At 39.5% G+C, this 14,156-nt stretch overlaps 1 protein-coding gene across 2 annotated transcripts in view; it reads right to left on the reverse strand.

The window, feature by feature from the left end:
• ALAS2 (5'-aminolevulinate synthase 2) overlaps positions 1–11,612 on the reverse strand; it is a 26,571-nt gene extending 14,959 nt beyond the window's left edge. Inside the window, exons 1-4 of one of the 2 annotated variants that reach the window (XM_040467020.1) lie at positions 11,498–11,612; positions 5,046–5,241; positions 4,261–4,383; positions 2,623–2,733 (exon numbers count right to left, since the gene is read on the reverse strand). In XM_040467020.1, coding sequence (XP_040322954.1) covers positions 2,623–2,733; positions 4,261–4,383; positions 5,046–5,226 — 415 coding nt within the window. In that variant the 5' untranslated portion in view covers positions 5,227–5,241; positions 11,498–11,612. The remainder of the gene's footprint in view (positions 1–2,622; positions 2,734–4,260; positions 4,384–5,045; positions 5,242–11,497) is intronic. The other variant, XM_040467021.1, reaches the window with a different exon arrangement.
• Positions 11,613–14,156: the final 2,544 nt, after the last annotated feature.

The following is a 14,156-nucleotide window of genomic DNA, read 5'->3' on the forward strand; positions in this document are numbered from 1 at the left end:
AAAATAAATAAAAAACGTTGAAAAAAAATTAAAAAAAAAAAAAAGAGTTTCGACAGATCTGGTCTCTAGTCATTTCTCTGCCACTTCCTAGTTATGTGACCTTGGGCAAGTCATAAATCCTCTCTTAGTTTTAATATCCTCATCTGTAGAATGGGGCTAATATCTTCTTGCAGAATTGTGAGCATTTGATGACAAACAGAATGTAATACACCCAAACTAATGTCTGGTACATAGTAATGTTATTGCAATGATAGTAGTAGTAGTAGTAGTCATAGTAATAGTAATAGCAAATATTTAATTATATTATTACAACCAGTATTTAACAAGTGCTTATTACATGTAATGCCTTCTCTTAGGGATGTTATAAATATTATTTCATGTATTCCTCACAACAGGTTATTTTTTTAAATTTTTTAATGTTTATTTTTGAGAGAGAGAGAGAGTCAGAGTGCAAGTGGGGGAGGAGCAGAGAGAGAGGGAGACACAGAATCTGGAGCATGATCCAGGCTCTGAGCTGTCAGCAGAGTCCAATGTGAGACTCAAACTCAGGAACTGTGAGATCCTAACCTGAGCCACAGTCAGATGCTTAACTGACTGAGCCACCCAGGTGCCCCTGGAGAGTTTTATTAGTATATTCATTTTACAGATGAGAAAATGGAGACATAGACAGTTTAGGTAACTTGACCAAGATTTTGCAGCAAGTAAGTGACCTACAAGTAAGTGACCTAGAGTTTATTTTTTAAACTGTTACTAGTACAAAATGGAGCAATACTATTTTCAGGATAAATTGACATAATGTATGCCAAAAGATTTGTTAAACTCTAGAACTCTATACATGAGACAGAAATCATGATTGTTGCAAATGACAACTTACATGGTAGGGATGTAAGTTGGTAACATCTTTGCTGTAGGGATGTTTAGAAATATGTATCAAGAGTTTTTAAAATGCAAATGCTGACATACTTAGAGAAATATTTGCAGCATTTTTAACAGAAAAATGATTGACATCAAGAACTTATTTTTTAATTATTATTTTTAAAAAATTTATTTATTTATTGTGAGAGAGGGGGAGGGGCAGAGAGAGAGAGGGGGAGAGAATCCCAAGCAGACTCTGAGCTGTCAGTGCAGAGCCTGATGTGGGGCTCAGTCCCACAAACTGGAGGATCATGACCTGAGCTGAAATTAAGAATCTCACATTTAACAAAATGAGCAACCCAGGTGTCCCCAGAACTTATTTTTTAAGAATTCTGAAAAATAACTATGAAAACTTTTCACACCAGTAGAAAAATGGGCAAAGAATATAAATAGAAAATTCAATAAATGTGGAAAAGGATGCTTAATCAAGGAAAATCAAACTGCAAAATCAAATTTTTACCCATGTTGATAATGATTTAAAAGTTTGATAATATCAAGTGCTGGAGAGGGTGTGAGAATATGGATACTCTCTTTGATAACTGATACACCCCTTTGGAGCACTAATTGACAATATTTATTAATACTGAAATTGTACACAACCTTACACCCTAAGAATTTTCACCTCTTAATGTTATCCTAGAGAAAAAAACTTACCTATTTGCATGAGGAGTATATTCAACGTTGCTTGTTACATCACTGTTTGTAATAGGAAAAACTAAAAACAACTCAATAGGGGAATAGCTAAATAACCTCTAGTATATCCATACTGGGTCTAAGATAATACTATATATTATCATTGAGTACATTTATATGTACATAAAACCAACATACAATATAAACCAGAAGAAAGTTGAAAAATTGAATGAAAAATTGAATATAATAACCTGAATTATAAATGCTTGATTAACTTAATTGATGGTATATCCATGCTACAGAAGACATTTCAACAATTAATCATTATTATGCAGCTCTATGCTTAGGGACATGAAATGATGCCCATGACATATTGTTAGGTAAACAAAGCAAGATAACAAAACTGATAGAATAAAATCCCACTCCTAATAAAAAACATGCATATGGAGGGAAGCATAGGAGGTGTGTGCTGTGTGTGTGTGTGTGTGTGTGTGTGTGTGTGTGTGTGTCTGGGTGTGTGTGGTCAGTCATGGGAAGATATCTGGAAGAAAATATAACAAAAAGGTAATCGTGAATGGTGGAGCTCTGAGTGATTTAAGTTTCCCTCTTTATATTTTCCTGTATCTGTTGAAAAATACAATGATTCATATTCCTTTTATATTAGAAAAAGGCCAAATTGCATTATGAAAAATTAATATAAACACTATAAACACATACAAGAAAGGGAAAAGAAAAGGCTCTCAGTAAAGGATGAGTTTTTGAGGGAAGCAAAGAGAAGAAATAATAGGAGTAAACCTAGTATTTAAAGAGCCTTGAAAACAGCTAGAAACATTTCCATAAACCTAATTTTATTTCTTCCTCATGATAACCTGTTGAGGCAGGGATTAAAATCTCACTAAAGGGAAGTGACTTACTTGCCAAACCATAAATATCCAGCAAGTGCCAGCATTAAAATTTAAACCTAGACTCCCTTTGGTTCCAAAGCACTTACTGACATTTCCTCTATCATTTCAGAGGCCTCTTCAGCACTTCTTCCACATTCCTACCTCTCTATATCCACCTCATCAAACTCACCAACCATGTTGTTCTGAACCAGGTGTGTGACCTTTTCTGAAATTAGCTCTGGCTCCGGAAGACTGGACAATGGATTTCTTAGGCTGGTTGAGGCCAGGGAGCTGTGCAGGTCTGACAGAGAGTGTGGGATTCATTGGCCATGAAGAGAGGGGAGAAAAAAGAAAGCATGTGCTGTCCTTTTAAAACTCAATACAACATGAAAATTCAAGTTTATGAAGTAGAGAAGCCTGCAGAGAGAAGACATATTCTGTAAAGGGAGCCCCTACTCATCTCCCTAAGTGGAAACCTGTGTCAGGACACCTTCTATAAGGTATTATATTTTCCTCATTAGAATTTTCCCTTGGGTTAAGTAACTGGGGCTGCCACCCTGCATCTTGCAGTTGGGAGGTATATGCAGGACAGTGTACCATACTCTTCTTTTCTGAATGTCATTAAAATTCAATTTTGAAAGTTTTACCTTTAATATCCCAAAAGGGCCTATGAAAAATATCAACACTGTGATCATCTTTCAAATGTGATTATCTTGAATAGTCTGTGTGGGGAATAAGGTTAGGAATTCCCTGAGCCTGCACTGATGGGTTAACAAGGCATAAAGAATTATAAAGCCATAGGATGCTCACACTCAAGTTTGGGTAAACAAGACTAGGTAAACAGGTATAGAGAGGGCGGGGCAAAAGCCCCAATACAAAGGTAGGTGAGGTAAGTAAGATTAGGTATTCAGGGCGGATACACCCCCCAAAAAAGCTGCTTTCACAGGAAGGAAGGACCAATTTAGGTAAACAGGCAAATAGGGCTATAGACCGCTACTGGGTGAAGTTGCCCAGAGGAGAGCTAATTAGCAAAAGAAAGGTGCCTTGTTAACCCTGAGATAGCATGCTCTATCTGTCTTATCCCCTAGGCTAGCTAAGGTAGACAGACACAGTCTGCCATTAACAACCATCTGCCTGACACCAGGATTTTGTTTTATATTGACCCAAACCCCTAACACTGTATTATCTTTAAACCCCTCTTTCCCTCATGCCCATAAGTTAATGTTCACAGACTTACTCTTTGTGCATGTCCATCACTATGTTTGTAAGCCTTCTGATCCTAATAAAAATGGAACAAGGGCCCTTAATCGGGGCTCTTGTCTCCTCCTGGACCTTAGCCATCTCTCACATTTTAATCCTGCATCTCACTTTCTTGCTGAACAAAAAAGAACTTTAGACCCAGAGTATACGACAAGTCTGCACCAATTGAGTTGACCTGGGCTTCATGCCCTTCTGAAAGATGTATCTGCTTCTAGCACTTATTCTTTCATGCAAATCCAGATTGTCATAGAGGGGTATTGCTTAAATGTGGGAACCCAAACTGTTGGGATCCATTTAGCCACTTGGGATAGAGGAGGAAGAACTCTAGAGGGCTCATTTTAGACTAATAGCTAAAAGTTACAAAAGCCTATGCACATATGTGTGTTGGGGAGGGTACATTTCAGTACACTGTCTAAGCTATTGCCTACCAGGGTCCCTTTGGAAAAGACTGGACTTCCCATCATGGGATGTGTACTAGCTGACCTTGAATTAGCCTAGCTGAGGACTGTGATGAAGTGAGTTCAAGCATTAGGAGTAGAAGCTGGATGAGGTGGCACTTGACTCCAACCTGTCTTGAAAGTCTTTACATCCTCCTGGACTTCTGGAGCTGCCTTCTGCACAATCTTGCTCTTCCCATCCTGGAGTTCTGACAGCATAAAGGGACAGTGGCTCTTGGCCCAAGATGGAGAGTCTATGCAAAGGCAAGAGAGTAAGTAGCAATGCATTTCCAACCATACGTTTAACAATGATTACTGAAACCTACTATATCCCAAAGCTCTATCTCAGGCTATGATAGAGATACAGAGATAGATAAGTCTTGGTCCCTGTGCTAGAGGAGCTTCTAGGCTGGCATAAATGGCATACACTGAAGACACATTATGAACAGTGCTGGAATGAGAGGGAGGACATGGGCTATGAAAGTCTAAAAGAGGGAGTGGACATGACCCAGAATTGGAATTGGACAGGCTGGAGGTATAAACAAGGCTCACAGAGGAGATAGATGATGCTCAAGTAAAGTGTCACATGAGAAGTATGAGATATTTTAATACAGGGCATGGGTGAGGGTCATTTGACAGGAGTAAAGACTCAGAAGCTTGAGACAATAGAATTGATCCAGGTAATTTTAAGTAGTTTCAGCAAGACTGGATTATATAGAGTGTGAGAGGATGGGAGTGAGACTCTTGTGAGAAATATTGGCAGAAGTCAGACCCCAGGTGAATTTTGGGAGTAACTTATTTGCCTTGACACTTTTCACATGAACTTTCCCATTTGTTAGGTAATGATGGCCAGTATGACTTGGCACTTTGTCTCCAGGACTCAAACATTCTCTCCAATTTGCCATAAACTTCTTACCTCCTCCAGCCTTGGTTGCCTTAAGGTGGATTTGAGAACTAGTTGGTCCTTGGGTGGTCAGGATAGGACAGCGTCCAATACCAAACAGGAACTGGTGAGTCTTTATCATCTTTCCCAGGAGGCCTATGTGGCCCCGGGAAAACACCGGACAGCACTGTAGCAACATGACTGCTGCTACCATACTGAGCCCGAAGTCCTGCAGAAGATGTGGAAGAGATGAGAGTCCACCATGAAGGCCTGGCCAAAAGCCAAGGGTCATTCCTGTGTTTGATCCTTCCCACCCAGTGCATGCTGCCCTCCCAAGAGATGTACTTATCATCCTTCCATGGCAAGAACTTTTCCCAATGTAAAAATGTACCAATAGAGCATCAGGGAGGAATAAATAAGACAATGACCATTAGACAAAGTGATAAAGGAAAGTTCCAGCTGAAGGTCAGGAAGCCTGAATTCTGATTCAGACTGCCACTGACCCCTTCTGTGATGGTGAGGAGTACTAAAGTGTGATTGTGTGCGGCAGGATGAGAGCTGACAACTTACCAACTCTTTGATAACACTTAAGGCTAAAAATCTTTCTAAGAATATGAGCCTCAGCCAAGTTAATATTCAGCCTGCTAATGCAGACAGATGCCATTGGCCAGGGCTCCTGACGCTTGGCTTAGAGTGTTTCCTGAGCAGGCCCAGCCACCAAGGGAAAAGGAGTTTGAGACCACAGGTACCAGCTTAAGTAGATTCAGGGAAATAGGACAAAAAGGCGGGCTTTAGGCTCTACAGGCCATGTGCCACTAGACTGGTATTTTGCTTTCTTTGAACTTGCAACTGGATTTTAGAAAAGGACAGTTAGAGAAGGAGATGAAAACAAGACCCAAAGGGTCTGGGAAACAAGTCTATGGGATAATGTAAGAGGCAGAGGCTATGACAGAGAAGAGAAGGGACAGAATGAAGATCAGAAAAAAGAAACCAAATACTTATAGTAGGCATTCAATAACTATTTGCTGAATTTAAGAGTAAGTTAATGAATGAACAGGGACTCAAGAGGAATAAAGAAAAGAAGAGCAGGTGAAAGAAGAGTCAGAAGAAAAGAGAAATTGGGAAAGATAAAAATAGGAAAGTAAGAGAGAACAAAGGTACAGTGATAGTGGTGAAGTTAGAAGACAGAAATTGTGGGACACGTGGGTGGCTCAGTGGGTTGAGCGTCTGACTTCAGCTCGGGTCAGGATCTCACAGCTTGTGAGTTCGAGCCCCACATTGGGCTCTGCACTGATGGCTTGGAACCTGGAGCCTGTTTCGGATTCTGTGTCTCCCTCTCTCTCGGCCCCTCCCCCACTCGTTCCATGTCTCTCTCTGTCCCTCAAAAATAAATAAACATTTAATAATTTAAAAAAATAAGACAGAAATTGTGGGGAAGAAAGAGATCAACAACATAGGGAAAAGGGATAAGGTAGTTATATGAACAGGGAGAGGAGGACTTATCCAGAAAAAAAAAAAAAAAAAAAACAGAAAAAAGGATGATGGGAAATACAAAAGGATAAGCAAAGAGACTTAGATGAGAGAGAGAGAGAGAGAGAGAGAGAGAGAGAGAGAGATTGAGTGACAGAGCAGAGGTATAGGCAGAGACAGACAGAGGGATATAAAATGGACATGAGGAGAGATGGAAGTAATTACAGAAACTACAAAGACTAAAAAAACTGAGAGCAGGAGAGGAGAGAATACAGTAGGAGCAGAGAGTCAGCAGGGTTCAAAGATAAAGGAGAAGTGCCTCCAGAGAGAGTAGGGGTGAGGGAGAGAAACACAGAAGAGTTACGGGAAGATGAAATCAACCCCACTGAGGGAGATGAGAGAGAGGCTGAGCAAGAGAGAAAGGAGTAGAGACTAGATCAAAGAATACAGATGGCGAGGTGGTTAAGGTGGGTTTAGGATTAAGATGAGGGAGGGGTAAGAGATACAAAAGAGAAAGACAATGAACATGAAAGGAGAAATAGATTAAAAGGAAAAGGGCAAACTGGAGGTCCAATGTCATCCAGTGAGACAAAATATGGGACAGGACAATAGGAGAGATATGGGGGAATGTGGAAAGACTAAGGCCCTGGCACCACCAGAAGAGATACTGAGTAGAATGTAGCAGCACCTCCAGTATACAGAACTTTATATTGGAAGGCAAAAATGAACAGGAGGAACTCATGGCCCTGTCCTCATACCGCAACCTCCTTCATATCTTACAGAGTATCATCCTTCCCCCCCTAATTCACAAAGCAATCTCTTCCCCTTGTTTATCCAAGAATATTCTCTCTACAATATTCACAGGCTGTCATGGGAACATAGGTCAGTATGTGGGGCAGGGACTATGGGCCCTGAAATTGGGAAAGGCCAAGGTATTGAAAAAACTAAATGAAACTCATGTTAAGCCTTTAGAACAATGCCTGGCACACAGTAAGTTTTCAATAAATGTTAGCTTTCCCTACTTCAATTTCAGCTTCCCAACTCCCTGTTGGATGTTCTTGGAAAGCCACTTCCCCTCTCTGGTTCATAGCTTTCATCAGCTGTGAAATGTAAGGCATTTATGGCTAGTTCATGGGGTAGGTAATGAATTGGATCTAATGCCTACCTCATATGTAGAGATATGAGTCCCCCTTTCCCCTGCCTGCCTGCAAAGGCCAAAGCACTTAGGGCTGAGTCTGCAGACCACAGATAAAGCTCCCAGTATTTATCACCATTGGGGTCTGACCACTCCCTAAGTTGAGACCAGGGTGTGGGAGAGGAGGGGAACTCCTTTTTAGAATCATTTCTGACCATCTGGCTGGGGCTAACTCTGGCTAAATTTGGTAAGGATGGGTGGATGGTCCAGGGAAAGGCAGGCAAAGAAAATGGCCAGGTTCCAGGCTCTTGAAAACTCATTTTCCCAACATCAACACTGACAACAATAATGACAACAACATTGGGGTATGTAATGGGAAGAAAATCCCCCAAGATTGGAAGAAGGGTCCTGTCCTGCCTTGGAATAATGGTGGATTATGGTTTACTCCCACCCCGTGTATAAAAATGAAAGAAAACATATTGTATCTGTATTTCTCTGTATGACTTATTTCACTTAGCATAACACTCTCCAGTTCCTTCCACATTGCTACAAAAGGCCATATTTCATTCTTTTTCATTGTCAAGTAGTATTCCATTGTATATATAAACCACAATTTCTTTATCCATTCATCAGTTGCTGGACATTCAGGGTCTTTCCATACTTTGGCCATTGTTGAAAGTGCTGCTATAAACATTGGGGTATAAACAAGTGCCCCTATGCATCAGCACTCCTGTATCCCTTGGGTAAATTCCTAGCAGTGATATTGCTGGGTCATGTGGTAGATCTATTTTTAATTTTATGAGGAACTTCCACGCTGTTTTCCAGAGTGGCTGCACCATTTACATTCCCACCAACAGTGCAAGAGGGTTCCCCTTTCTCCACATCCTCTCCAGCATATATAGTCTCCTGATTTGTTCATTTTAGCCACTCTGACTGGCATGAGGTGGTATCTTAGTGTGGTTTTGATTTGTATTTCCCTGATGAGGAGTGATGTTGAGCATCTTTTCATGTGCCTATTGGCCATCTGGATGTCTTCTTTAGAGAAGTGATGAATGGATAAAGAAGATGTGGTTTATATATACAATGGAATACTACTTGGCAATGAGAAAGAATGAAATATGGCCTTTTGTAGCAACATGGATGGAACTGGAGAGTGTTATGCTAAGTGAAATAAGTCATACAGAGAAAGACAGATACCATATATTTTCACTCTTATGTGTATCCTGAGAAACTTAACAGAGGACCATGGGGGAGGGGAGGGAAAAAAAGTTAGAGAGGGAGGGAGCCAAACCATAAGAAACTATTAAAAACAGAATAAACTGAGGGTTGATGGGGGGTGAAAGGGAGGGAAAAGTGGGTGAGGGGCATTGAGGAGGGCACCTGTTGGGATGAGCACTGGGTGTTGTATGGAAACCAATTTGACTATAAATTTCATATTAAAAAATAAAAATGAAAGAAATTCAATACACTCATCATCTCTAAGGGACTTTTGACAATGATATTCTGAGTGACCTGGGAAAATACAGACTACTTCTTTGAATCTGTTGAATTATCAAGTTCTTTCAAGCTTCAATTCAAATTTCTCTGTTCCGATACTCCTTTCCTCAAGTTTGTCCAGCCTCACTCTGCCTGCCCATCTTTATGACCCATAATCTTATAGTCTAGTTACCTTCAGCTCTGTTTCCATTCCATTTCACTATCTATCATGGGACTGTAGTGTGTAAAATTAGAGCAAGAAAGTATTTTAGGCAATTTAGGGTATTAAGAACACAGCTTTGGGAGCCAGACATTTTTGAATCCTGGCTGTACCGCTCACTAGCTCTGAGACCTTAGAAAAGTTATGTCTCTTCTCTATATCTTATATCTGTAAAATGTAGATAATAACAAAGACAATTTACTTCACAGGGATGTTGTGAAGTTTTGGCAAAATAATCTGTACAAAGTATATAAAACAGTACCTATTTTAAATACTGAAAAATATGTCAGCTATTATTTTTATTTTCTATACTTTCTATGTAGAGAAAGTGAAGGTACATCCAAGTAAAGTCACATCATGAATACACTAGACTAGTTCACAAAAATTGATTCTTGCCTCAATTCTGATTTTTGTCCTTATCCTATTACAACATACTGTGTGAACTTGGGCTCTGTACTTTTCTTCTCTGGGCCTCAATTTCTCCATAGACATTGGACTAGATAACTTCATAGATTTCATCTGGTCCTAATAGTGAAACACTGTTGTAAATGCTTCACATGCACTGACTTATTTAATTCTAACAACAACACTGTGAGGTAGACACTAATATCAATTTTATTTCAAACCTGAGGAAACTGAAGCCCCCAAATATTAAGTAACCTGTCCAGGTGACCAAGCTAGTTAGTAGGAGAAGCACAATTCAAACCTAGGTCATCTGGCTCCAGAGACTGATACCTTAACCATTATGGATCTATGATTCAAATATTACTACCTATTTTCTTGACTGAAAGACTGACTCTAGACATCAATCCCCTCTGCTGCACTAACAGGCCCCTTTCTGGGACATATGATTTTGGACTTTGACAAATGCCTTTACGAAAGGAACAGATTTCTAATTGTAGTGGAATTTCAAGCACCGGTGAGCATTCATTCATTCATTTCATTTAACTATGCACCCATTGTGTGATAATCCTTGCCAAGGATCTTCTTAAAACAATGCTTTTAACAAAAGGTATAATGGTAAAACTTCAGGCCACGTGACATATTATTACTTGAAGGTGTTCCCTGCACCTTAAAATCCCCTTTCATGTCAGCAACCAATCTTTAGTCCCAGAGATCAGAAGGGCCAACCACAACTCTATCCCAGAAGAGAGCCAGAAACCACTCATTGCCACATTACTTGCTATTTCCCCTTTGTGGCCTGCTTTGCAAGAATCAGTTAAGTTTGGAGGAGATGTGATCACTTTTCTTCAGGAATTGGAAGCATCAGGCTTTACTTCCCCTCCTAGTATCCTCCCACCATCATGGAAGAATCATAGAGAATTTTAGATACTTGGAATCATAGAACCAGAAATTTTTAGAAACAAAAATTTAGAAGACCACAAAATCAAAATCAGAAGAGGTTGTGGAAGTCATAAGACAAGCCCTCTTTTCAGAGAGTGAATGACTTGTCTAGGGTCTCACAGTGAATTGGGGTGAGAATACAAATCTATTGACTTTCAGCATAGGGACCTTATAGTGACACAACATTCCTCTTCCACCTTCTCCCCTTTATGCTAATTATTCAATTCTCAGTTCCTTCAAATCTCTCTCTACCCAAATTCATCCTTCCCATCATCCCCACATTCCCTCAATTTTCTGTCCCTACCTCTGGCCATTGAGGCACTGACCCATCGAGCTCTGCCATCATCTGAGCAGAGAGAAAGAGTCAAAGTGAAGGAGAAATGGAGAATTGTTGGAATAAATATCAAGACCTTTTTCTGGGAAACAGAGAAGAAAAGGAATATAGATACAGACAGAGATTGAGAGATATAGAGTATAAAAAAGAGAAAAAAAAGATTGGGAGAAGAATATACAGACAGAAATCAGACAAAGGAAAATTAAGAGAAAGCTAGAGTGTCAGAATTGAAGTGAAGTGAATGATCTTAAATACCAACAAAGGAGGGGAAACAAGGGAGGAAAAGACCAAAGAAAGCCAAAAACTATATAAAGAGAAAAAAAGAGAAAGAAGAGAAGGGGATAAAGAAAAGAAAGAGAAAAAAGAAAAAGAGAGAAAAGTGAGAGAGAAAATGACAGATTCTAAGGAACAAAGTCAGATCTAGTGAGGCCAGAGAGTCAGCGTATGCAGCCTTGAGGTGGGCAGAAGACCAGAAAGAGTGCACCCAGGCTGAAAGCAACTCTTACCTGTTGCCCTGCACTGAGGACGAACGAACGACGGGTGGGTGCTGTGAGTCAGGACCTGGCATTTATCCCTCCCACCTTGGCTCAGCTCCACCCTTCTCTCCTGCTGGCCAGGCTATCCATTGGCCCCAAAGGTATCTCAGGCTTTTGCTAGAGATAAAACCCAGTGTAGTCCCCTATCACCCAACCCCATCACTTAGCACTACCTCTCTCCTATTTTCTTTCTCTTCCTCCTCTGGAATAGTTAAATGAGCCTGCTGGGTTTTGGAATCAGATCATCAATATGTAGCTATAGCACCTTGAGCAAAATCACCTCTCTGACCCTTGGTTTCCCTCAACTATAAAAGGAGGACGATAAAACTCAGAAGCAACTGCAGCACAAGTGGGAATGGCCTCAGCTTTCACAGACTACATCCAGGTCGTTGTAACAATTTAATAACATCATCTACAGAAAACTTTGCACACTGCCTGGTTCAAAAAAAAAAAAAATAGCAGCTAGGGGCTCCTGGGTGGCTCAGTCGGTTAAGCCTCCGACTTCAGCTCAGGTCATGATCTCACAGTCTGTGAGTTTGAGCCCCGTGTCAGGCTCTGTGCTGACAGCTCAGAGCCTGGAGCCTGCTTCAGATTGTGTCTCCCTCTCTCTCTGCCCCTCCCCTGCTCAATGACTGTCTCTCTCTGTCTCAAAAATAAATAAAAACATTTAAAAATTTTTTTTAAAAATTTAAAAAAATAGCAGCTAATGTTGATTGAATGATTACTATGTACCAGAACCGTCATTAACTGCTTTACAGGGATTAATTTAGCACATCCCAATAAGGTGCTATTATCCGCATGTTACAGATGAAGAAACTGAGGATCAGAGAGGTGAGGTAACTATTTGATAATTACCTGGCTAGTAAGTACAGAGGCCCACTATGAACTCTGGCAGTCTGTTCCAGAACTCACTCTTTGGAACTCACATTCTTTAAGAACTATGCTCCCTTTCATTATATACAGTTAAAAATATGAATTTCTCTATCTTCTCCTTTCTATTACCTTTTCCTTTTCCCTTTTTAATTTTTATTCTCCTCTTCTCACTATGTTCCCCTTTCCATCTCAATTCTAGGGCAGCTGGACTATGTCATAATCAAGCAATTTCATCTGTGGAGCAGATTATCATCATTAGTATTATATTTACATATTATTTTTACATATTACAACATTATATTTACATAAATGGGATCATACTCTACATATTGATCTGCAGTTTTCTTTTTTGCCATTTGACCATACACCAATACACTATGTAGATATTTCTGCATAAATTCTTTCTGTTATATATTCCAGAATCTGAAAATTACCATAAGTTATTTATTTATTTTAATTTATTATTAAAGTATAGATGACATAGTTTATATTAGTTTCAGGTGTAGAATATAGTGGTTCAACAATCCTGTACATTTCCCATTGCTCAATATAAGTATAGTCACCATTTGTACCATACAATATTATTAAAATATTCTTGACTATATTCCCTATGCTGTATTTTTCATCTTCATGACTTATTTATTTTATAACTGGAAATTTGTACCTCTTAATCCTCTTTACCTATTTTGCCTATCATCACACCCACATCTCCTGCGGCAACCACCAGCTGGTTCTCTGTATTTAAGGGTCTTTTTGTTTATTCATTTTGTTTTGTATTTAAGAGTCCACATATGAGTGAAATTATGTGGCATTTCTTTTTCATTGTTGGACTTCTTTTACTTGGCATAATATCCTCTAGGCCCATACATATTGTAGCAAATGGCACGATTCCATTCTTTGTTTGTTTGTTTGTTTTTTATGTTTGCACCATATTCCATTGTATATATGTACCATATTTTCTTTCTCCATTCATCTATCAATGGGCACTGGGTGACTTCCATATGTGGCTATTGTAAATAATGCGGCAATAAATGTAGGGGTGCATATATCCTATCAAATTTGTGTTTTTGATTTCGTTCGGTAAATACCAACAGTGGAACAACTGGATTGTATGGCCTTTTCATTTATTTTTAAAGATTTATTTAAATTCAGTTAGTTATCATACAGTGTAATATTAGTTTCAGGTGTGCAATACAGGGATTCAACACTGCCATATACACCCAGGGCTCATCACAAGTGCACTCCTTAATCCCTATCACCTGTTTAACCCATCTTCCCACCTACCTCCATTCTGGTAACCATCCGTTTGTTCTTTATAGTTAAGAGTCTATTTCTTGGTTTGCCTCATTCTCTCTCTCTCTCTCTCTCTCTCTCTCTCTCTCTCTCTCTCTCTCTTTTTCTTTGGTCATTTGGCTTGTACCTTAGATTCCACACATTACTGAAATTACATGATATTTTTTTCTCTCTGACTTATTTCATTTAGCATAATACTATCCGCTTCTATCTATGTCGTTGCATATGGGAAGATTTCATTCCTTTTATGGCTAATATTCTATTGTGTACACTGTGTGTGTGTGTGTGTGTGTGTGTGTGTGTGTGTGTGTATGTATGTATGCATATATACACACCTCTTCTTTATCCATTCATCAGTCCATGGACACTTGGGCTATTTCTAAAATTTGGCTGTTGGAGATAATGCTGCTATAAACATTGGGGAACATGTATCCCTTTGAATTAGTATTTTCATATTCTTTGC

This window comes from Herpailurus yagouaroundi, unplaced genomic scaffold (genome assembly GCF_014898765.1).
Source record: "Herpailurus yagouaroundi ecotype Mexico unplaced genomic scaffold, PumYag 67164, whole genome shotgun sequence".
NCBI lineage: Eukaryota > Metazoa > Chordata > Mammalia > Carnivora > Felidae > Herpailurus > Herpailurus yagouaroundi.